This window comes from Fringilla coelebs, assembly GCF_963513975.1.
Source record: "Fringilla coelebs genome assembly, chromosome: 7".
Taxonomy (NCBI): Eukaryota; Metazoa; Chordata; class Aves; order Passeriformes; family Fringillidae; genus Fringilla; species Fringilla coelebs.
The window spans coordinates 36,595,155-36,620,091 of NC_140035.1; the positions used below are offsets into that span (position 1 = coordinate 36,595,155).

Here is a 24,937-nt window from a genome sequence, read left to right on the forward strand (position 1 = left end):
TCATCCCAGAAATGCAGAGCCTCAAATAGTCCTTGCCCTATTAAAAGGCATTGGAGGGAGACACCTTTTCAATTAAACCATCTTCTCAATTAACACAGCTGAATAAAACTCCTGGCACTGTTGGGGATTGTAACTTCAAGGACTTGAAGGATGCTTCAAGCCTTTTAGAATGAAGCTGGAAAGCTTTAAACTATTAAGCTTGTTTTAATAAAACAAACACAGAAACTTCTGCTAATGGTTTTCAAAATACTTTGCAGTTAAAAACTGTCGCAGACATATTTTCTGAAAAATCCTTTGCTAGGATTTTTTCTCCTGAGAAGCTGAGAAGCCTCAGAGGAAAAGAAAAACAGTAATTATCTGCTGCTGTGGAATGCAACAAGTGCATCTTTGGTTGGTCCATGTGAGTTGTTTCTACTTGATGACCAATCACAGGTCCAGCTGTGTTGGGACTCTGGTCAGTCACAAGATTTTATTATCATTCCATTCCTTTCTTTTCTAGCCTTCTGATAAAATACTTTCTTCTATTCTTTTAGTATAATTTTAATGTATCATTTTCTTTTAATATTATATATATATAATAAAATAATAAATCAGCTTTCTGAAACATGGAGTCAAGATTCTCATCTCTTCCTCGTCCTGGGACCCCTGTGAACACCACCACAAAAAGCCTCCTTATAAAAGTAATGGCTGACACTTCCAGGCTTGCTCTGGGAGAAATCCACACCCACAGAGGCCTGGCTCTGTGTGCTCAGTCCTTCTTTCATATCAGGCTGACACGAAATTCTCCTCTTTCCAACCAGCACTTACACCCAGATATGGGCAGACACCCAGAAAGAGCTGGACGCCATGCTCCAGAGGGAGAGAGAGGAGTTCCTCCAGCCACAGGACGACCCTGAGAACACGATGAGGATGTTGGCCACCGCCTACGTGGAATACCTGGCGATCATGAGGAAGCTGGATGAGGCCCACGACCACCTGATCCATCAGCAGAAGCGGGCGCTGGTTCGGCAGGCGCTGGACGGGGTCATGGGCCGCATCCTGGAGATCAAGAGAGAGATGGTGGCCCTGGAGTACTCTGAGTGCACCCCCATGGATGACGTCCTGATGGAGATGCAGCGTGTCCCGGTAGGGCTGCCTGCACTGGCAGCTGGTTCGTGGGAAAGATGGGTTCTGGTTGGAGGTGTTTTATTGTAACGCTGCCTCTCTGGGGTCACCAGGAAACTTCCAAGTTTTTTACACCCCACGCACGGATCTTCCATGCAGAGGGCAGGGAAAGGGTGACACATAGTCTGAGGGTGATCACAAGTGATTTCAGCGTTCTGGGACTTTTCATAAGGGATTCTGGAGCACAAGTTATTTTCTCCTGACACTTCCAATTGAAAGCAGTGATATTGAAAGAAGCAGATGGCTCCCCAGCTGGTGTCACTACCATAATTTTGAGGGTTTTGACAGTGCTGTGGCCTGTGCAGTGCCAGGAGTGCTGGCATCAGATGGCACCCACCTTTCTCAGAAGAGAGGAGAGTCTTTGCCTGGGAGCAGGAGGGTGGGACCAGATGACCCTTTGTGGTCCCTTTCAGTTTGACCCATTCCATGATCCCGTATTACAACATGACTTTGTATTCATAGAATCCCAGAATGGTTTGGGGTGGAAAGGACCTCAAAGCCCATCCAGTCCCATCCCCTGCCATGGGCAGGGACACCTTCCACTCTCCCAGGCTGCTCCAAGCCCCATCCAGCCTAGGGCACTGCCAGGGCTCCAGGGGCAGCCACAGCTTCCATGGGCACCCTGTGCCAGGGCCTGCCCACCCTCACAGGGAGGAATTCCTTCCCAACATCCCATCTAAACCTACTCTCTATCAGTAATAACTTCACAGCTTTGCTGTTAAATGTCAGGAGCTTGACTCTGCCAGATTTTAATGTGGGGTGAGATAGAAAATGAGCCACTGATAAGAAAAGTGGAGTCCACTGCAGCCTGCCCTTCGTGTCACAGTGAAATCAGCACCGAGAATATGACAGTGAGGCCAAGTGTGGAAGCTGTGCTTTAAAAGCCGCAGGAAAAATGAGCTGGCAAAGAGGGTTACTTCTCTCGCAGACAGCTCCATCTGTTGTCACATTCAGGTACCGCTGCTTTGCTAAAACCAGCTGAAATTCCTGCTTTTTGTAGGATGGCAGCTCCGAGATAAGCGGCCCGGTATCGTTATAGCATCACTCTCAGATCTGCATCGTGTTTCTGTTTGCACATCTGCAAATTTAGGAGAGGATTTGCCAGGAATTTCCCCCAGCCCTTTCCCTTCAACATTAAGCACTGTTTTAAACTATTTTAAACACATCTCCAGAGAAAACAATCCTTCAAATCATATCTTTAAATCCTTAGCACTGCTGTTTTCATGACTCAGCAGTAAATCCATCTGCAACAAAAAGTTGGCAAGTCTGAGGAGTCATGCCTGCCATCTCCTCAAAAACAAGCATAAATTCAAATTCCTGCACCACACCTTAATTTTAAGAGGGCATAACATACCTACCTACCACAAAAGCAATCAATCACTGAGGAGATTTCAGGTTTTTTCAAAGAAAACTTTTTCCATACTAGATAAGAATATAGATTTATGGGGTGTTCCTTTTAATAAAATGTTAAAATATTCTTGGTAACAGAACAAAATTATTAGATAAATAACTCCTGTTTCTCAAAGGATCTGCCCAGAAAGGATATCTCCAGTCATTCCTTTCCCTTTATTATCAGTGCTAAAATCCTGCAAGATTGAAGGCAGAGAACACAACATTTTCTATCTTGTGTGATGATATTGCCTGTTTTGTACTGTGTCACTGCAAGGCCAAGCTTTCCTATTTCTCCAGTTCTGTACCTTGTGTTTTTGTGCAGTTGCCTTCCAGCATCCAATCAGTCCATTTCCTGGGGTAATTGTGAAGGTATTTGGATCCATAAATCCCATGTGGAGCTGGGAGTGGCTAAAAAGCCACAAATTTGACTTGAGGTTAAACATCCCAAGCCTGACTTTTCAGTGCTGGGCCCCAGAAAGAGATTATGAAGAGAAGCAGGCTCCCCACCCCTTCCAGCCCTGGCACTGGGGCTTTGATCTCCTTTTTCCAGTCAGTAAAAGTCACAATCCAGAATCACTTGGAATTAAAGGCCAGGTGAGACATCAGAGATGCTCCTCCACTGACTCTGCTCCCTGGCAGCCTAAAAATCCTCTCACCCTCCAGGAGGGTGTCCAGACAAACCCTTGATTTCTTATACCTCCAGATTTTAATCCACCCAGAGCGATTTGCACTCAGAGTACAGCACATAATCATTTCCATCAACTGCCAAGGGTTCTTGGAAGGTGCAAACAGGGAGCTTAGCAAGGCAAATATTTAGAAACTTTATCAGACCAGACCTCTGCACTGATAAAATCATCAGGGATAAGCACAGCCCGACTTGGAAGCTTTCTTGTGGTGTCATGGTAGGGATGTCCTCAGTGTGCAGCTGAGGGAGTGGGGAATGAAATTGGGAGAAATGTAAATCAGTTACATCTTCTTAATCACAGCAGTTAGTAAAGACAGGCACTTCTGGTCATGACTAATTTAAGAAGTGTCTGAGATACCACAGTCACAGGCAGACTATTTGTCTACAGCTTAAAATACCTATAAAAAACTCTAGAATTATGCTTTGGTTCCTTATAATGGTAAAAAAAAAATGGCAAGAGAACAGATCTATTTTTCATGTTGATTAAAATGAGAAGTGGGATGATCACACAACCAAAGGTATTCAGCTTGGTGGAAATCATGTTTAAATTTCTAGCAACCCTGCCAAATATTTTAGAAATTTGATAATATAATTGAGCCATTATAAGAAGAAAGATTTCTGGGCTCACATGGTTCACAAACTGGGTTGATTTATTTGTTTTTGTTGAATTAGGTCTAAAGTAATTGAAAAATAACAGCAGCTGTTACAAAGGTCAAATTCCCCAATACTCAAAAAAATATTCACCAACCTCTGTCCTTATTTTATTGCTTTGTAGAGGTGTTCAATTAATCAGTAATGTGATTTAAATGCAGTCCTAAAAGGTTTCTTGTGACTTTCTTCCTCCAGGAAGACATAGAAATACCCATCCCAAAGTATTTCATTAAAGAAAACCTGGGAATCCTGCAGTACAGGGAGAAATACCTGCATGAGATTTTGCTGAATGCTGGTTTGCTAAAACAGGTAAATGTACCCCATGCCTACATATCGTGTTTGGTTTTTTTAGTTCACAACCACACGTCTCTGAACACGAGACACTAGAGTGAGAAGTGCTTTTACAGCAGTGAGGAAGCAAAAGTGTGTTTACAGATAAGGCACAAGCAGAAAGAAACCTTAGATTTCCCTGTCAAACAAAATCCAGTCACATCTCAAGGCTGGGTAAGACTAGAATGATTCTACTCTGCTTTCTGTGTGTGCATGTGTCAGAAAGAGCAGCACTTTGGCCAAGGCAGTGCTTTATTTGTCTAACTAACCCTCATCTTGTAATTAGTCCTCCTGATGCCTTGAGAAGGCTGACCTGGAACAGAGGCTAGACACAGTTAAAGAATAAAGCAGGGATTTATTAGAAGGCCTCAATGGATCCACCTTGGGCAGCACAAGAGCCCAGCCAGGGCTGAACCCAAGATGAACCAAAATGGTCACAAAATGGACAACTGGTCACAGTTTCTTAAATTCTGGTCCATTTGCATATTGCAGTTCATTGTCCCATCCCAGATTTAGCCCCTGCAGTCCCATCCTTCTTGTTTTTCTCTCTTCAGCCCATGGTGTTTGTGCTCTTGGGCCTGAGATTTGGATCATTTGTCCTTGGTGCCCAGCTGGAGCAGGAATTGTTTTGTCTCCCTGCTCTGTGAGGAGAGCTCACCATCCCCTCACGTGAAGCTCAGAACTACACTCTAAAGCAGCACAGAATGTGAAAAATAGAAAAGCTAAAACCTGAGGATAACTACTGAAACCAAGCTGTCCTGGCCCAGGATTCCTCACTGGAGCAGGCAGAACTCAGAGTTCAGGTCAGCACAACTGCTGGCATTCACTTGTTTATAACCTCTGAACAATGAGTGCAGTTTCCCTCGTGCAGCTACAGAACTGCAGCTGCTGGGAGGAGCAGAAAACTGAGTTTTGGCAGAGCAAAAGTCATTACAGACAAATACATGAGCGCTGCAGTGAAGGCTGCTCTGGGTTTGATATACTTTTGACCTTTCGGGAGAGGCATGTTGACCCCTGAAGTAAACAACTGTGCCTACATGCCTGGATAACTTGGATTCATGGATGCTGTAGCCATAAGAGACAGTGCTGATGGCCCACTTAGTCACACTGCTGCCCTGAATTCTCCAGCAGTGCTTGTGCCTGTTGATCCCACAAAATAACAGAGGGAAAGTCCCCAGGGATGGAAGCAGGCAGGCTGCAGAGACAGAGCACAGGCTTCCCTACTGGAGAGAGGCTTTACTGGGTGGCTGCAGAGCTCCCCTGTTTGAGTTCTCTGCTCTCCTGATGTTGCTCTGGGGAGATCCTCTTTCAGCACAGTTTATCCTGGAGCCTTTTTGCTTCCCAGAGTTCTGCTCTTGCCCCTTTCCAGTGTGGCATCCATTAGAGATGAGGTTGTCTAGTGAGCAGCCAGCTCAGGCAGAGCACCAGGCTCTGGCAAGGTCCAGGCTGCTACAGGGAGCCAGGGGATTCAGTAAACAGCAATAAAATCACCTGACCCAGTGCAAATCCAGTGTCCTGTGCTGCACTTCCAGCTCACTCACCACTGGGATTGCTGCAGGGCTGTCAGCACTTCTGTACCTCATCCTCTCAGGAAATCCTGGCTGCTGTGTAACCGACTGGAGCTCTCCATGTCCGTGGCACTGCTGTTAGGAGCAGTCCAGCATAAATCAAACCCAGCAGAGTTCATCTCAGGAATCTGCTCTGCACATGGTTTATGTGATTCTGGTCAGGGAATCTATTCTGTGTAATTTTGTCCTAGAAAGCCCTACTGAAACTAAGTGCCACACAATATAAACATAATAATTAAATATGAGCTGCCTCCAGTTGGGAGATGAGCACCAAGAAAGGACTCTAATTCACCTTTTCCATGGGGAGCACGAGGGTTCTCAGGAGTGAGAAGGGGGAGTCCCTTCTTCAGTTCTGATCCATTTTTGCCCTCTAACTCAGAACAGCCCTCCTTCCATTTTCATTGAAAGAACTGTGATCCCGGCAGCACCTGCAGAAACCCTCCCTTCAGAAAAGGAAAGGAAGGCATTCCACAGCCTAAGAAATTCTCCTCTTAGAAGGACAAAGCCCCAGAGTTGTGTCTTTCTGCTCAAATGGATCAGGTTCAGCAGGACTGCATGAGCCACCGTGGCTTCCCAGCAGAGCAGCTTTTCCACATGACACATCAACAGGAGTCTCTGCTCTTTGTTTCCTAAGATCTCATTTTCTAACTGGGGTGGGCAATTTACAAAACATAACTTTGCTTTGTTGATTCCCTTTTTTGGCCGTGCTGTTGAAGGAAGTTGTCAAAGCCATGACACTTCACGAGGCCATTAGAGTGATCCAGGTGGCAGAACGGGCTCGCCAGGGCCGCGCTCGAGCAGCCTTCATGAGGAGGATTTACCTTGAAGAGAAAAGGCAAGGTAAAAAACAGGAGCAGAAGATAGCTAAAAGCCCTGATGATGCTGCCACTTGCATTCAAAAGGTGAGTTTCTTGTGTAGCAACTATTCTGGCAAAGCCAAATGACAGTGTTTTGGTCAGGAGAGCAGCTGTAGGCAGAAACACAGCTCACACGATGCGAAACTTTCTGAAATGATCCTTTTTAGGGTGTCCAGCAAGGTGAAATACATCATTTAAACCACTTCAAAAAATAAGACAGGACCCCAGATGTAAGATCAATGGAACCAGTCCTGCACTGGCAATGCAGGATGACTTTGTAACTTACACGTTGTTTTTCCATTCTGATTTTTATGACCTCAGTTGCTCTTTCTGGCCTCCCCTTGGAATTCAGTGCATCTCTGAATTCATGCCTTTCTCTGTGATCTCCAGGGAAAGAGTTCATCCCATATCTAGAAAAAAGGACAGAGGGAGGTCAGTGCTAAATTCCACAAAGAGTCCTTGCACATGAATAATTCAGACAATTCAGCCTGAAGAGAGCAGGAGCTCAGCCTAAATCTTATGTCTGAACTTCATGAAGCAGTAACAGTTTTTAGAAGCCACCCAGAGCAGCATGAGGGGAAAACAAACCTCAAAATTTGTTATAAAAAAAAAAAAGTAAAGAATAGCAGATGGCAACCTGTTAAAAAGCAATAGTTTCAATGGTATATTGTGCCTTTCCTTCCTCTATTTGTTTTTTCCTGTGTCTGCCCCAGAAAAGGAAGCTGTACCAAGGCCCATTTGTCTCATCAGAGTTTTGTTTACAACGCAGGTCTGGCGTGGGTACAGGCAGCGCAAGGAAACAGAGAGGCTGAGAGAGGAGGAGATGATATTTCTGGGCATGGTGAGTGGGGCTGTGCCTCCAGAACAGAAAATGCCACACTCTGTTTGTTCTTCAGGCTTTTATCATTCAGCCCAAGAGGAGAAATTAATTTCTACGATTCCTCCTATTTTAAAAGGAGTCTCCAAGGAATACAGAGCTCAGCTGAAATGATAAATGGCACAGGAGTAGCACAATTTGTCTTCTGCTGAATGGGTTTGTGCTGTCCATACATTCTCCAATGTGTGTGGCAGATGTGGAAAATTCCTGTGGAGAATTTGCCCTGGGTTCCAGGGAATTTGACCTAGGCATGATCAGCAAGGATATTTTATTAATCAGCTTTTCAGTCCTGATTTCAAGACTGGTGAGCTGCCTTATGTCTGGAGTAGAATTCATGAAGGTTGGAAAAGCCCTCTAAAATCATCAAGTTCAAGCATTAACCCAGCACTGCCAAGCCCACCCCTAACCATGGCCCCAAGTGCCACATCTACCCATTTTTTGAACACTTCCAGGGATGGTGACTCTACCACTTAACTGGGCAGCCTGTTCCAATGCTTGACAGCCCTTAGAGTGGGCTAAAATAGTTAATTTTTCCTAATATCCAATTAAACTAAAGAAGCAAAATCCTCTTCTCCCACCCCTTTGCAAGCCACTGCCTGTGTATGTCAAGAGCAGGGAAGAGAAACCTAAGAACTGGCATGTTAATCCATCAATATTTCTCTAAGTCCATATAAAAATAATCAAAATCTTCCTCACATCACACTGCAGAGGCACAGGGAAGTGAACAGCTGCCCATGGTCAGTTAAATTGCATAGGGGTGAAAGAAAAATATCATAGCATCCTTTCCACAAGGAATCTCTTCCTCCCACCCCCTTCCTTGCAACAAACACCCCAAAAATAGGATCAATTCTTTACTCTTGACCTTTTTTTTGCCCCCCTCCAAGTTTTTGAAGGCACTAACAGGTGTCTGGCCTCACCCAAGTCCAGATGCAGTAGCACTGTTGGATTAAGGCTTTTTTTTTTATTTACAGATGGGGTAACTGAGAGGCGTTTTAAAATATTTTATTTTTAGTTTTTTGTGAAGGGTGAGATAATACAGATCTTATAATTTGTTATTATTATTAGAAGCTAATTATTTCTTAATACATTATAAGTGTATTCTTCTATCAAATTTAAAAAATTTTCTACAAATCCATTTTTCACATAGCACAGCCCTTGTACCAAGGCCCAGTGAAGTTCTAGCAAAGCAGCAGCACATCACAGAAACATTCAGCAGTGCTAAGTTTATTTGTGCTTCTGTGTTCTACAGTTCTTAAGTGATTAATTTATAAGCTAATAATTTAATTTTGATTTAAAACACGCTTTCTGCTTTTCCCGGGCAGTTTGGGGGATTTTCTTGCCCAGCAATGGAATTGCCCTTAGCTGCTTTATAGGGTTCTGAAAACTGATCGTGCCTAGAGAATACATCTCACATCAGTTTAAAATACCATTAATACCTTACCTTTAGGAAGGAAAATGTGCATTTACCTAAGCCTTGCAACGTTAAATACAGGTAACACCTTAGGGATTACTGCCTTTAGTATCTGCTGGTCTCCAGCTAAACAGAGCCCTGGCTGCCCGTTCTGCCTCTGTTTAAGACAAAATTCCCAGAGATTTTAACTAGTGCAGACCTAAAGACTTGGGATGTACTGAAAATGAGTTAGAAAGGGCACCTTTTGCAGAACAAGGGATTGTTTCCTGTCAAATCCCACGACGTTTCTGTTGAGTCCTTGGGAAGGAAATGTAAATCTGGCATCAGTAATCTGAGGGTTCACAGCCAAGCCCTCATTTCATGGTGGCCAGTGTGGGAGGAACTGGAAACTAGGATGTGAACAGCCTGGTTTATGGGGAGCATAATGTAATCTATATCATCAGAGGGATGAAGGGAATTAAAACCAAACACATCGAGTGCATTCAGTTCCTGACCTCCATTTAAAAGCAAGAGAATTGATGTTTGCTCCTCTGCACTCTGACTCATTGCTCTTTATCAAGTTTATAATCAAAGCATGTGAGGAAAAAAATGATAACTCTAAATAAAATTTTTTAAAAATCTGTTCATCTTTCCAGGGATTTTATATTCCCTTTTCCTTTCCATGCTGCATTCCCTTCCCTGGTCTCCAAAGGAAGCAGACATTGGTTCCCACTGATAGATAGGCAGGGAGCTCCAAAGGTCAAGTCCCTTTGATGTATGATCACGTCAGCCCTCTAAAAAATGACCACAGATCTTCATGTGTAAATATGTTGAATTTGCTTTTCTAATGCTGCACGACTTAGATAAATTAGAAGACCCAACCATCCATTACTCCGAGTCCATCCCAAAGGAGACTCGACTTTTGTTGCAATAAATATAAATTCTCTTACAATTAGGGCTTCTTTAAAAAAATGTCTGTGTTACTTTCAGACAAAGACCGCTTTGCACAAAGGGCTGATCCATCTGAAGTTCTGTGTAAAAGATTTCTGGGAAAATTCAGTTGTGTTTGCCTGAAAAATAGGAAAATAAGTGTCAAACCCAAGAATTGTCCAGTCTTTTGCTTAACTCAGCGTTATTTTCTTTACTCTCTACTTGCTTCACAAAAAAATTTATGCATTTTTTCTGGAATTCGATTCTATTTCATCCTTTGCTTGATGACAGAGAACAAGCCTATGGTAGAGAGATTTTTCTTGGCTCAAAAGTAAAGCCTCATTATTATTGTTATTATTTATTAAAGCCTAATTGCAGAAACAGCATGATCCCCTCAGCACACATTCTCCAAAGCCCCGATAAATCACACTTTGCAGTCCCAGTTTAATTTGTGAAGAGAAGCAAGCCTCCTAAGAGCACATATATCTTGATAACTGTATCCTGAGCTGCTTCCTGATCTTCCTCACATTCCTGCCACAGGGCTGTTTACTGCCAGCTCCAGCACGACCACCAGAACCACCGCTCCAGGCACGGGGTTGTGTTTAAACCACACTGATGTGGCAAGAAAACACATTGAGCTGTCTGAAAACACAGACGTGCTGTCTGGGCAAACCTGCCTTTCCTTGCTCTGTTTAAGCCTCCCAGCTCTGTTTAACACACCAGGTTTTTAAACTGCCCTGTTCTTTTGGCATTTATAGATTCCCTGTCACTAAACCCCCCTTCAGGGGTTATGATTGTTGAATTTTGCTGCAGAGCTCAGTGCAGCTGGCTGTGTGACCTGGCTCTTGGCAACTGCTGTGTCTCAGGGTAGTGCAGACTGGTCCTGGATCCCCCCCTCAGCACTCTCCTGCAGGAAGTTATACTTCTAATCTCAGAGCACAGGCTACTGGAAAGAGGAAAGGCTGGGTTTAACCTAAAACATCAGGATAAACAGTTTGCCATCAGGCTGATTTATGGGAGGGTAGGAGGATGTTGGGGACTGGAGGAACAGTTGGTTTAAAGCCATGAAGTGGGAAGAACACGAAGGCACCTGGGCTAATGTGGCCAGCAGGAGCAGGGAGGGGATGCCTCCCCTGGGCTGGGCACTGCTGAGGCTGTTATTTTCTTTATTCTCTACTTGCTTCACAAAAACTTGATGTATCTTTTCTGGAATTCGATTCTATTTCATCTTTTGCTTGATGACGGAGATCAAGCCTATGCTGTGTCTAGTTCTACCTTCTTCTTCTCAAAATATTCTGGAAGTCAGACCAAAAAAATCCTTTCAATGCTTTGGTAAATCTTCTGTTATGTCTGGAGGAGTTAAAGTACCTTATTTTGTCAGGATGTTCCAATGCTGGCAAGTAAAAGTTGTCATTTGACCTCCTGAGAATTTTGTTGTTTCTGCACCACCCAGAGTAAATCAAACTACTTTCCCTAAACCTGCTGAGCAGGAATTAGAGGAGTCCAGGAAAACAGGATACAGAAAGACAAGTCCCTCTCTCCACCTGCAGTGCTCTGATACATTTTCCCCCCAGCCTCTTCTCCCTGGGCTGGGCTGACTCAGAGCAGCCCCTCCTTCCATTTCCACAGAAGAACTGCAATCCCAGCAGCACATCCAGAAACCCATCCGATCAGAAAAGTAAACATTGCACAGCTTAAGGAATTCTCCTTTTAGTGGCACAAGGCCTCCTGGTTCTTTCTGTCTTTTTTCTCAAATGGATACAGTCCAGCAGGATGCATGAGCTGTGTGGAGCCACTGTGGTTCCCACCAGAGCATCAGGTTTTCCTCACCACACCAGATCCAGCTTCTCCTAAATGTCCTCAGAAAAACACATCTCCCAGGATATCTGACTTCCAAGACATTGCAGGACAAGCCAAACCCCAGTTAAGGGTATCACAGCGGTAAATTTACATTTACAAAGCTCTATCCTGAAATTCCAGCTCTTCCCAAAGAGTTGGAGGTGCAACACCTGCTGCTCTGTGATTCTCTGGCATGGTATTTCCAACATCCTTCCTTCCTCCATATCCAAGGCCTGCCTGGATGGGGCTTGGAACACCCTGGGCACCTGGGAAGGTGTCCCTGCCCTGGCAGGGGATGAAACAAGATGAGCTTTAAGATCCCTTTCAACCCCAACCATTCCATGATCCTCTTCACATGAAAGGATCTGTGTGGTGTTAAATAAAAAGCTGTTCTCTCTTTCTTGCCTCTTTTAAACATACCCAAATTTAGGCATGTTTTCTTGGTTAACGCTTTATTTATATCTGAGAAAACAGTCTGCCAAACATTCCTCCTTTTCTGAATTCCTGATAAATATAATTCATTTCATCCAGTCAGAAAGAAAAAAAATCAGCATTTCCCAGAATAGCTTTCTGTGTAAACATGATAGACTATGGCTAAATAAATATTACACAGGATTTAAGAAACTACGAACTCCATCAAGTGAAATTTAAAATATTTCATCAGCTCTTGAGAGTGGGCAGCTACAGCAGCGGTGCAGATCAGGCCTGGTTTTGCCAAGTTTAAGATTAAAATGAGTTTTGCTTGCCTGGATGTCAGCACAAAGTCCTCTGGTATTTCACATCTCAGCAGTGATAACTAATCTGTCCTGTTTTCAATAGAAATTTTAAGCCTGCTTATTTTTGAAACAGAAAGACTGGGAAGAAAGAATGCTAAATAATTTGGCTTTCATTGGCTGCAGTCATACTAACAATGAAATCACTGCCTTTCAGAGCCCAAAACATGCTTGCCATGTTTAGTCAAGTTTAACAGCGTGCCCAGGTATCATATCAGAAATAAACAGAACCCAAATTAGGTAAACTCATCTGGCCCTGCATGTAAACCTTTTGTCCACTTCAAATTCTCTTGATCTTCCTAAAAGGTGTTACATGTAAATATATTTCTAAATATGTATGATATGAATCTCTAAACCAACCATTTTCAGTACTTTTTTAGCAAGACCTCCTAGTACAAATGCTTTGTTTGAATGCATATGACAATTACTTTAATTGGCAAAGCCACTGGAGTGAGTCAGAGAGTAGGGAAGCTTTAATGAATGCAATATATTTTGCTTACTTGTTCCTTTTTTTTGTGCCTAATTTAGGAATTCAGCCATATAATTGATGTGGCTATCACCATTTGTGTACTGTGGAACCTCTATTAATACAATTTTCATTTGGGGGGTTGGAACTGGATGGGCTTTAAGGTGCTTCCAACCCAAACCATTCCATGATTTTATGATTCACAAGATAAGAGACCTCTTTAAAAATCTATTCTTCCCTCAGCCAGACAAATTATATTGAGGAAATAAAGCAAGGACACAGCTCAATCCTATAGCAAACTTTTAAATGCAGTTTGGATCACAGTTCAAAATTCAGCAGAATTGTATCATAGAATAACAGAGTGATTTGGGTTGGAAGTGACCTTAAAGATGATCTCATTCCACCCCTTGCCATGGTCAAGGACACCTTCCACCTGAAGAATAATAGTTGTAAGTAAAGAACAAGACCCAAGCTGCTCTGACAGTAAATTATTTTAGTCTACATGCCTGTAATCGAAATGTATTAAAAAAAAATTCACTTTCACTAGTGGTTAAAATAAGTGACTATTCCGACTACTTATGTTAAATATTTTTGGAAATTCAGCTTCTCCCCCAGAGAAGCAAACTGTAAATGTACTGAAAAAAGTGCTGCACAACTGGCCCAGATTTTGAAATCTTACCATTAGGGGCAATGCTGGCTGTGGCAGAACATTTCCTGAAGCCCCATAAAACCACAGAGCATGTGCTTCAGCTCTGCTGTTCCAGGCCCACGACAAGAAGCTGTCCTAAATTAAGTACCCAGTAATAAAAGCTGCAGTAAATCTACCTCTCAGGCATAATAGGGACATTGGCCTTCCAACGTGGAGGGAAATGAAATGTATTTATTTCACTGCCACCGAGCCTCATGCCTTCCTAATGGAACAATTGAGGAGCAGTTAGTTCCACAGCAGGGCCTCCTCCTCCTCCTCCTCTGTGAGGAAGAGCAGCCCCAAGCATGCTCAGCCAGCCTGCACACCTCCAAGTGCTTCACAATGAGCAGTGAAGGCTCTGCTGGGCAGCTGACTCAGCACTGAGGCACGGCTTTCCAGCCAGGAGAGGGATCTGAGCTAGCAAAGCCCCGAGGTGGGGAGGGAAAACAGACGCAGTTCTGGGCAACCACGGAGTGCTTTGGTTGAGATGGCCCTTAAATCCCACCCAGTGCCACCCCTGCCATGGCAGGGACACCTCCCACTGTCCCAGGCTGCTCCAGCCCCAGTGTACAGCCTGGCCTTGGGCACTGCCAGGGAGCCAGGGGTAGCCACAGCTGCCCACCCTGCCCACCCTAGCAGGGAGGAATTCCTTCCCAATATCCCATCTAAACCCACTCTGTCAGTTTGAACCCATTCCCCCTGTCCTGTCACTCCAGGCTCTCTCCAGCTTCCTCATAACCCCTTCAGATACTGGAAGGGGCCCTGAGGTTTCCACACAAGTGTCTCTTCTCCATGCTGAGCATCCCCAACTCCCTCACCCTGTCTCCAGACGGGAGGTTCTCCAGTCCCCTTAGCACCCACATGGTCCTTCATCCCACTGACTCACCTGGGAGCTGTAGGAAATACCTTCTCCCTTCTACTGGTGCATCATGCCCTTCCCTAAAACCTAAATTCTTTTGGGGAACGAGTAAAGAACAGAACAGAAGAATCTTAGCAGCACACTCGTGACTGATGAGTTGGAATAAAATTCTCTTTTAGACAAATGTCCATTTTGCCTTATTAATTTAAACAAGGATTTTAAAGACAAAGCCCATCAAACATTAGATAAGCCTTTTAAGTTAATGGACCATGTAGTCCTATTTTCCCACAAACTCAGGAATCTTCATAATATGTCCTATTTTTACAGCAACATCAATTATTAATATGTATACTTTTGCTGACAGAGGACCACACTAAAAATGTGAGTTTCGTTATCCAGTTCTGGGTCATTAACTGTGAAAAGCTTGTAAATATAATGGTTTATTCACATGGGAAGCCTTCATTAAGATGCATTATTCTACAACTGATGTGGCAGCATTGCATTATCAAGTTCACTGTCTCCATCTAATATTTGTAATTTGTTTCTAAATGAGTTGCTGTTTGTAGGGCAAGTTAACAAATTTGAATTTCACATGGCCAGAGAAATTTCTTAAAGATGGGAAAATGCTTCTTCCCCCAAGGAAAAACTATTTATTAGCATTTTCCTGGAGAATGCCTCCCTTTGATTCAGAAGCAGGAACATTAGAGGCGCTGAGAGAAGGGATGTTAGAAACAAATTGCTTTTTGTCTTCCTTCCATGCACATTAGAGGGCTGTGGAAGCACAGGATAACTTCAGAGCTCCACAAGAGCCATGTGGAAACATGGAAAGCTCTTCCATGATGCTGCAAGGCACAGGTCACAGGCTGGCCAGCAGGGATTCCAGCATTCCTGCTGGGGCTGTTGGAATTCATCCTTTCTCTTGGCACTCTCCAGCCATTCACTTCCTATTCCCTCTTGCATCTTCAGATGGCCAAAGCTTTTTCAGACCTGTTTTTCTCTGAGTTCTGCTCGTTGGCAGGAGAACAGAACCCCCAGCAGGGCTGTTGGAGAGATTCTGTCTCCTTTTGAAGGCCCAGGAGCACCTGAAGATGAACACAAGGCCCCAGGTTGTGCAGTTGGCTCCTCATTCCTGAAACAGGGTTAGGAATGTGTTTTATGCTGAAACCATAAAATTATGGAATGGTTTGGGTTGGAAGCACCTTAAAGCCCATCCAGTTCCAACCTCCCAAATGAAAATTGTGTTAATAGAGGTTCTATGGTAAACAAAGCTCTGGAGCTGGTGAGGTTTAGGGTGACACATGCTTCTGTCATTAGGTCAAGACCACTGTTTACAAAATGAAACAAGTTCAACAGAGCAGCTTTCTTTAGCTGCAAAGCTGGAAGGTATCACCTATGCCATTCATAGCTTATTTTCTTTTTTTTCAAGTGTTTTAATAGTCTAAAACATTTTATATCATCATTTACTCGTCGGAAGAAAAGCATTTTCTGTGAAAATTCCTGACAAATGGTAGAGAACTGACAGTTCCATCCTCTGGACATCTTGTTACATCTCTTCAGCAGCTCTCACTGCCACAGTGTCAATGTTTAGGTTATGTTGCTAAATTCCCTTTCACACTTAGTTTTGTCTAGTTCCTCTTCTTATTCCCTCCCTACTTTATCACTTAATTCACTTCCTTGAGCATCCACACTCTTGGATCAGTTTTATATTTTTTAACATAGTCTCCATTTCACTTGGCCCATGTACACATAAATTCCTTTGATGTCTCCTCATCCTTGTTTTCCTCAAGTCCATTCATTTTTCATTTACACGCCTCCATTGATTTCAAAGTGACAGAACAGAAAGCTAAGCCAGCTGTAGATTCACCTGTGCTGTTTTATTTAAAAACCAAGTGCCCATGGCATGATGTCCTCACTGCCAGCCAGTGCTTTTCTCCTCTTCTCCTCTGCCAGAGCAGGAGCCAGCCTTGGGTTCCTGACACCTCCTGCTCTTCCCTCATGGACAGGGCACTCTGTGTAGGTTTCTCATCAGCCAGCCTGGAGCCCTTCAGGCCTCATTTCTCACAGCCAGCTGTGCTCCTCATGTCCTGCTCCCATCACAGCTGGAGCGTGTTACTGCCAAACACGAAATCAGGAAGGTTGGGGGGAAAGAGGAGAATACAGCCTTATCAACTTCTGTTCTCTTTCATGCTTTTTCTTTAGGGAAATACTGAGGGGGAATGGCTGGGATCTTGTTCTAGAAGTAATTCTCATTTCTTCTGTTTTCTTGTAGTAAAATGAACTGTGGAAAATAAATAAAATAAAATAGAATAAAATAAAATAAAATTACAACAGAGCTTCTCATAAGCTGTTCTGCAGGTTTGTGTCTGTACTCCAGCTTTGGTGCTGATAAACTGATAACTCCTGTTAGCAGATGTATTGATAACTGAATGGTGCTCAGACAGGTAGCTGTACAAATATTTACCCAAGGCTGGGTTGGGTTTTGCCAACCAAAACATATCTCATGGCCTTTTTGTTATCAGCACCTGAGCCAGCTGGTTCAGAGCTACCTAGGCTGTGTCCACAGCAGCTTCTTGACATCAGATATGGGCTGCAGCAATTCTCTTTTTGAGATAAGAATTTCCTAGCGCTGATCTCACATTGGCACCTCCTGTTTGCCACTTCAAGCAGCTCTTACCCCGTCTGGCTTTGGGGCTGCTGAAAGGGAGGCTGAATAAACTCACAGTGGGACCAGCTGGTCACCCAAGGCTCCCTCAAGATGTGTGGAGAGCAGCTCAGAGGAGCTGCAAAGCTTCTGGGATGGCAGGGAGGAGCTCTGCTGCCTGTGCTGCTGCTCCCCACCTTGCTCTGGTCCCGCTGCCACCACTGCCCTTGCTGTGGCACTGGCCTTTAGCTGCTCCTTGGCTGGCTGATCCACCTTGTTACAGTGGGAAATGAGTAACTTGAGGAGGTGGGAGGAGAGGAAAAGACAGAAGGTATTATCTTCTGCTTTTTAGGGAGCTGAACTGGTTCATTACAGGGTCAGGTGAGTGCCAGAGCCTGAGCAGAAGCGAGGGATCGTGCACCCAGCAGCTCAGGTGGTGCAGGAGCTGACCCTTCCCTGCTCACCTGATGACATTTCACTTTCCAATGTGCAGGCTGTGCCTGTCTCTCTCCATCAGCCTCAGATGAGCCTCCCTAAAGCTGCAGGCATCCTCATGCCCACCTGCTGGGAATTCCTCAGGAATCCCCTGAGGATTGCTGCAGGGACACAAATAGAGGAGTTGGTTTTGGATCTCAGTCTGGAAAACAGGCATTGTGGGGGCTCCTCTGGTTTCCAAAGGAGCCCCTGAGAGAGCAGCATCACATCTGGCTGTCCTGGGCTTTGTTTAACATCAGCAAGGCAGACAATGGTGAAATACAAATAAACACTGTCAATAGTAGCTGTGTTATACTCATAAAGAGTTGCTGGTGAGGGGGAAGATTAGAAACACTCAACTTCCCTGAAAACTGGGAATTGAGCAGAGGTAACATCTCAGGGTAAAAGCAGCACTTGGGGTCACATATTCAAGGAGGGAACATGTGCAGCCACCTTTCAGAAGCACACTGCTGTTCTTATTTCCTCCTGAATATTTTCTCCCTGGTGGCCTTGACCCATTCCTGGAGCACAGTGCGAGTCACACATCCCAGATGCAGTAAATTGCTTTCCTGAATGGGGCCTGTGTGCTTGCTTTGGACACCGTGGGATCCCTCTGGGTGCTCAGAAACCAAATTGCTTGGCACTTACTAGTGATTTTTGGAACCTGGTGGAAGCACAGAAAACCAGGGAATAACAGATCTTAAATATGAGCTGGCCAAAGCTTTGACAGAGCTTTTTGTCTTCGCGGGAGGCCTCAGGAATTGGGGCTTGGAGCCCACCAGAAAATACATCACCAGAGCAAGAAGAATGCATTACTGAATCAGCCTGAGATGTGCCAGTTAAGGATAATTTCTGTATGCTCTGAAGTTGAAAGAAGAGCAAAATTACATTGTTTTGAAGAGCAAAATTACATTGTTTTTTTTCTCATGCAAACCAAGCTTTTGTTCACATATGCTGCCACCTATGTCAGTCACTGACTTTGAAAAGAAATACAATTATACTACAAAACCAGATTGTCATATTTTCTCCCCTTCTTAAATTTGCCATACACAATCAGACAATATGATTAATAAGTACATGAAAAAAAATTTTGTTCCAGAATTAAGAAAACCTAAAACCACAAAGCCAGTACACAAGTTGATTTCTAAAATAGATTTTCCTCTACACTTACAAGGTAGCAATAGCTCGTAAAACACTGGGAACATCTTAATTTTATCAATGACTGCAAGCTGAAAAATGCAAAATTTCAGCCCACCCACACAGATGGGTTTTTTCATGCTTCTGTATTTGAATACCAGAAAGACTTTCATTTTTCTCCTTTGCACTACATGTGTAAAATCAATCAGAGAGCAGAAATTATTTTCAGACCTGAAACTGGCTGAGAAGCCCTTCTATCCAAGGTTATCAAATCATGGGAAACTTGGGGAGCTGGGATTTTTGTTATAGTGTTTTGGGAGGGGGGGGGTTATTTATTCCTTTTTTGTTGTTGTTGTTCCTCAAGGGAAGTTGATTTCCTAAAGAAGTCTGACCAGCTGCAACAAAATACCAGGAAACCACTGACCAAGCAGTGTGCATATAAAAATTTCAGTGCACAAATTAAAAACAATACTGGCTAATTAAAAAGCTCCAATGGGAAGTCTAGACATTTGAAAATTCAATTAAAAAATTCTCTGGCACCCTTCTGACATGGATAAAGCTGGCATTTGCAGAACAGCAGCTTTCTCACCTGTCTCATTGAGATCCAGGATCCCACGCTGCAAAGGTTGTTTTTGTACATTGCAATGTTGTTAATTAATGCTGAAATACCAACAATAGACCATTGTGTGCATCCAGGCACTTTTTATGAGCACAGGGTTGGGTTTTTTTCCTGGCTTCCTGCAAGTAAATTAAGGCTTAAGCTCAGATTCACTGTCAACCTGGCATTCCAGTAAATATTAAGTTTCTTTTCATTCATACCTTTTATTTTCTCCTCTGGTTTCAGAGTCTGCCTCCTGACTTGGAGGTAATGATCAGTTTGCAGAAAAAAAATGTCCTGGAAGGTGAATTCCAGGAAAGAGCAAACTTCTCCTTCAGGCATGAGCTGAGCACAGCAGAGGGGCCCCACATCAAGGAAACCCTCCAGGGCGAGATCACCCAGTGCTTCCTCGAGTGCAGGTAAGCAGAAACACTTACCCCTGAACCAGTCCATTTGGCCCAAAGAACCTGATTTTGAGTTCCTACAAACTGCAAAATCCACCTTTAAGGTAGTGGTGCCAGTCCCAGGTGAGGAGTTAGCTCTGCACCAGCTGCAAAGCCCAAATGCTGAGCTGGAGGATTCCTGACTGGGGAGCCCAGAGCTCCTGGCAGGGGTCAGAGGTGCTCCTTCAGTCACTGGCTGTGGATCAGGTCCACAAATATTCAAGTGGGACACCTTCACCTTGCACATTACCTTGGGCCCAGTCTTTGGAATTACAAGCAGCACACTCTAAACTTCAGGAGCAGTGACTTTTCTCCCTGAGGTTTAAGAGAGGGAACTCACTCTTCCATGAGATGGAAGGACCATTATTTGCCATAGCAAATCACATCACGTCACTGGCACTGCCATCCTGCTGCTGGTATTAGCCATGAATCTGAAGCACTTTTGCTCTTGAGGCCTGACCTTGGAGCCACTCCCCCAAATGGAACTTTAGTCTGCTGATCTCAGGGAAACTTCACGTCTCAGTAGAGTTAAGCACATACTTTCACAGTTTTAAACCCTCTGCTGACACCTCTGCTTCTCTCAGGAAGTTTACTTCAGCCAAAGAACTTTTGAGACTGGCTATTCTGACCCTGGAAACTCTTGTCCTAAGGAATATGGGGGTTTTATAATTTTATGGGATTTACCCCATCCAGAGGATTAGGGTGTGAAAGTAAATTGGGAAGTAACAACCAAAACTCCCAGAATCTGGCAGCGAGGCTTCATTTGCTCTGCATGAAGCTGTTCTGCAAACTGTTTTTGTGTCTTGAGCAGCTCAGGGATGTTACAGAGCTCATATTTGTCTGGTGGACCAGTGTCATGCCCATTAATCATTGAGTGTTTGCTCAGGGTACTGGACTTGCCTTCAGCGTGCAGTTTCCAGCTGGAAACACAAATGCATTCTGATAAAATCCTGCCCTGTTTGCTCCTTGACTGCTTCAGTCAGGTTTGGGCAGCTGTGCTACAGTGAAGTGTTTGTTAGAAAAGAAAGAATGATCAAAACCGGCACTCTCACAGGTCTGCCACAACCTATTTCTCTTCTTTCTTGCACTTTTGCCTCTTACAGACTCTCAAGACTGCAGTGTATTTTTACTCTCCTTTGGATAGAGCTGCTGGTTTTACAAACCTCAGTTATTGCAAAGCACTTTCCCATTCCTTAAATCAACCCTCTCCCAGGGCCTGCTCTGCACACTCCTTGAGCTGCCATTTCCTGCCATTCCCCACAGCTCCCAGCATGTTGTGAGCTACAGAAAGATCTTATTCCCTTTGCTTAATATTCCTCACCTAATAGTCATTCTCTAGCATAGGTCAATTGTGTCCAATTAACTTGGCTGTGGAGCTGGGGGAGAACTCCCTGAAATACTGCAGGAACCAATGGCAATGTTTCTGTAGCAGATTAGCAGGGAACAGGCAATCTCCCAGAGAACCAGGCTGAGCCATAAACCTCTTTAAAGACATTATGAGACACTATTAAAAGTTAAATCTGGTCCACAGAGACCCTTAACAGCAGAGCCAACCAGCAGCCTAACCCATCCAAAGGATCATTTGAGGAAGCTGAAGCCATGGTTCAGTGGAGGGAGGTGCAGAGGGATGGCTGAGAGGGCACTTCATCAAAACTCCTGCTGCCTAATTCAGGGGAGCCCTCAGCCTCATGTACCTGTCTAAGGTGGCATGTAAAGTGCTGAGCTTTCTTTTTGCAGCCCTTACAAGCAGAATGGGACTTCCTTGCTACATTTATTGCACAGCTTCAGGTGAGACCCAAGGCTAGAGGCACACCAGTAGCCCAGCATACGAACATACCTGATTAAACAAGCTCCAAGGATTCCTTTTTCTGGTCTGCCTAGTCAGGTTCAGTAGTCGTGAACCTCATCTAGATTTGAAAGTTAACAAAGATTAAAGCAGATGCTGGAATTTAAGCACCACATTAACTGATCTTGCATAGTTTTATGGATAATCCCCTGAGCAAGGGATTATATTAGATGGGACTAAGATACACCCACAGGGTGCTTAGAGAGAAGCCTCCAGTCAGGCTTGCTCTGCTGCATTTGAGACAGGGTGAGAAAACAGCTCCCTTCCAACCTTGTACAATAACCCACCCATCTGAAACAATATCATATTTTAACAATTAACCATTTTCTATCAAAATGGTTTGATTAGGATTAAAACTGCTTTTTGGCTCAAGATGTGCAGTTGTGTGGCCTGCCTGAGAGCAGGGTCATTGCTGGTGGCAGAGGGACAGTGTCACACTTGTTGCAGTCAGTGTCTGATCAGAGAAGCCCAGAATGGTTTGGGCTGGAAGAGACCTTAAAGCTCATCTCATTCCACCCCCTGCCATGGACAGGGACAGTTTCCACTAGGCCAGGTTGCTCCAAGCCCCATCATACTCCCTGTTACTCTCTCCTTTCCAATGAACTCTCTGTCATGACCCCTAAAAATGATTTAGTGCACGGTTCAGCCAAGACCAGACAGCTCTCATTGATAAAAGCTCTTCTGGTGATTTAGCAGATGAAGTTCTGCCCCTGGTGAAGGCGGTGGAGAGCTGCCATCAGCTGCAGCACAGGCTGGCCATGGCCCAGTGCTGGAGCTCATTTGCCTCTGGCTGAGTGAGGCAGTGATTTACAGAGCTGAGAGCAACCAGAGCGAGCTGCCCGAGTCCTGCTCTTCACAGCAGGCCTCTGTCTAAGTGACCACAATCACTTTCCCCTCAGACACATTTGCTGGCATCCAGAAGAGGTTTAAAAACAACCAAAAAATCAGCATATTTCTCCACAAGGGGAGTGTGTGTATCCTGCAGAGCCAGGCTTTCCTGCCAAAGAACTGGGAGCTGTGTCCTGCTCGACAGAGGGCCAGGCCTGAAGTGTCAAGGTTTGCATTAATTATTACCTGCCAGGATATATTTTGGCTCTCCTCTAAGCCAGTCTGACAGATCAACAGCTAATTGTAGCTTATAAATTATTCTTCAACTAGGCTTTTTGACAGAGTTTACCATTTTTTATAGTCTATTAAATAAATAGATAAAGGGGAACAAAGATTTTTTTTTTAATAAATTTTGCTGTGTGGAGTAGAAAATAAAGCCAAACTTCCATATTTTATCCCTCACTCTGAAAAGACTGTGATAGAAAATACAATTAGCAGGTATTGTCTTTCAGCACAGTTACTCTTAGATTACAAAAGGAATGAGCACATATTAAATTTCTCAACTTGTAAGAGCTGCTGTAAATATTTATCGCTTTCATTGCACAAGGGAACAGCTTCAGTCATTTCAAGATCCAAAGCAGCTTCTTAGGAAGAGAGGTTATAAAAAAGCCAAGGAAAGCAAAACCCAAAGGAATAGACTAAATGAAATTGTTCCAGTTGCTTATATCAATCCTACTGCAGAGAAGATAAAATAATTTTGATATAACATTGCATTTTTCAGCCTTACCAGCCATCCTTCAATTTACCTGGGTTGACTTCTGTGGAGCTGCTCTTTTTTCGTTTGCAAATTATTCACATAAAGCCTTCCAGATTTCCATGTGGCCTTGTCCAGCCATACTAGAAAAGAAAAATAATTGGTTTTTGAAAGATTTGTGGAGAAGCATCATGCAGTTTACCTACAGACCTGCCCTTTTATTTTTTTTCCAAGGGCAGGAGTGCAAATGATCCAAAATTAGCAGTCACTATGATTCTATAGATCTGAGTCTGGATGGTAATCCCTTGAGTCCCACACATTCCATCCATGCAATTAATAACAGAGTTTCATATTAAGATACAGCAGAGATTGGGTTTTAGCTTCAATTTCCTTTCCTGTTCCAAACCAAACCCATTTTTCTGTAATTTCACATTTAGGGTTTTGTGCTGAATATGCAAAGCCAGTCATCATCTTCTCAACTCTTTACCCAGTGAATAAACCAGTTCCCAAGTAACCAGTCTTGTTAGAGTCATCCCTAAAATGAATTTCAAAAAGGGATGGGCAGAAAAGGGGAGAAGGATCCCTTTATTATCCAGAGAAATACAGCAGTATCTTTGTCTAAGACAAGTCTTTTCTGACAGAAATCAATACAAAGGATGAGAAATCAAGATGAGGTTTTTATTACCAGAGATGGCCTCCAGAATCACAGGGGAGAGCCTCATGCACGGGCTCTGCTGTGCTGTGCCTCATGCCCTCGAGCTGTAACAAATTACTCCATGAATTTCTGGCAGGATTTATCCACCACTGCTCAGAGCTCTGGGGAGCATTTCATCAGTGCCATCACTGACCTAATAACAGGGGATCTAAGTAATAGCAACTTTTATGGAGGCTGTGTGTTATTCCCACAGATTTGGGGATTGGTTTTCGGGAGGCAGGAGGCAGTGAGGGGTAAATGTGCTTTCATAATAGGTTTACACTTTACTGATTAGCTTTGAATGATCTTCTTGCTCTGCCTGCTGACTCGAGTACTGTCAGAAAAGGAATTGGCCAAGCTTCATGGTGAGTGAATGAGACTCCTCCTGAAGCAGGGGGGGGTTCCTGTGCTTTATTTATTCATTTTGAACATTCCTGACAGCCAGCCTGGGCTTTGATGCAGAGGGAAGAGAAAGAAATAGGAAGTGATGGTGTTTTGTTTCCCTTTTTTCCCCAGCCTGTTTTGTGGAGCTGAGTTTACTGCCAATACTCCTGTTCCTGGGGCTCCCTGGGCAGCAGGGAGTGAGGAAGGGGGAGGCAGGAGGGAGATGAATGGAGAGAGAGGTTTTTGCACTGAAACCTCACAGAACAGGGAAAGTGTTCATTTGTGTTGATGCCTTGTGAAGGCTGGCCTAGAACAGAGGCTAGACAGAGTTAAAGAATAAAGCAGGGATTTATTAGGAGGCCTCAATGGATCCATCTTGGGCAGCACAAGAGCCCAGCCAGGGCTGCACCCAAGATGAACCAAAATGGTCACAAAATGGACAAGTGGTCACGGGGTCTCTCACTTTTATAGCTCTGCTCCATTTGCATATTGGGGTTAATTGTCTAATTACAGCTTTAGCCCCTGCAGCCCCACCCTGCTTGTTTTTCTCTCTTCAGCCCACAGTGTTTGTGCTCCTGGGCTGAGACTTGGATCATTTGTCCTTGGTCCCCAGCTAGAGATGGAATTGTTTTGTCTCCCTGCTCTGTGCAGAGAGCTCACCATCCCCTC

At 44.0% G+C, this 24,937-nt stretch overlaps 1 protein-coding gene across 1 annotated transcript in view; it reads left to right on the forward strand.

The window, feature by feature from the left end:
- Positions 1-846: 846 nt before the first annotated feature.
- Positions 847-24,937, forward strand: part of DRC11 (dynein regulatory complex subunit 11) — a gene marked incomplete at both ends in the record, with an annotated part of 91,215 nt that continues 67,124 nt past the window's right edge. Inside the window, 3 exons of the mRNA XM_084209068.1 lie at positions 847-1,125; positions 4,088-4,201; positions 6,507-6,692. Coding sequence (XP_084065194.1) covers positions 847-1,125; positions 4,088-4,201; positions 6,507-6,692 — 579 coding nt within the window. The remainder of the gene's footprint in view (positions 1,126-4,087; positions 4,202-6,506; positions 6,693-24,937) is intronic.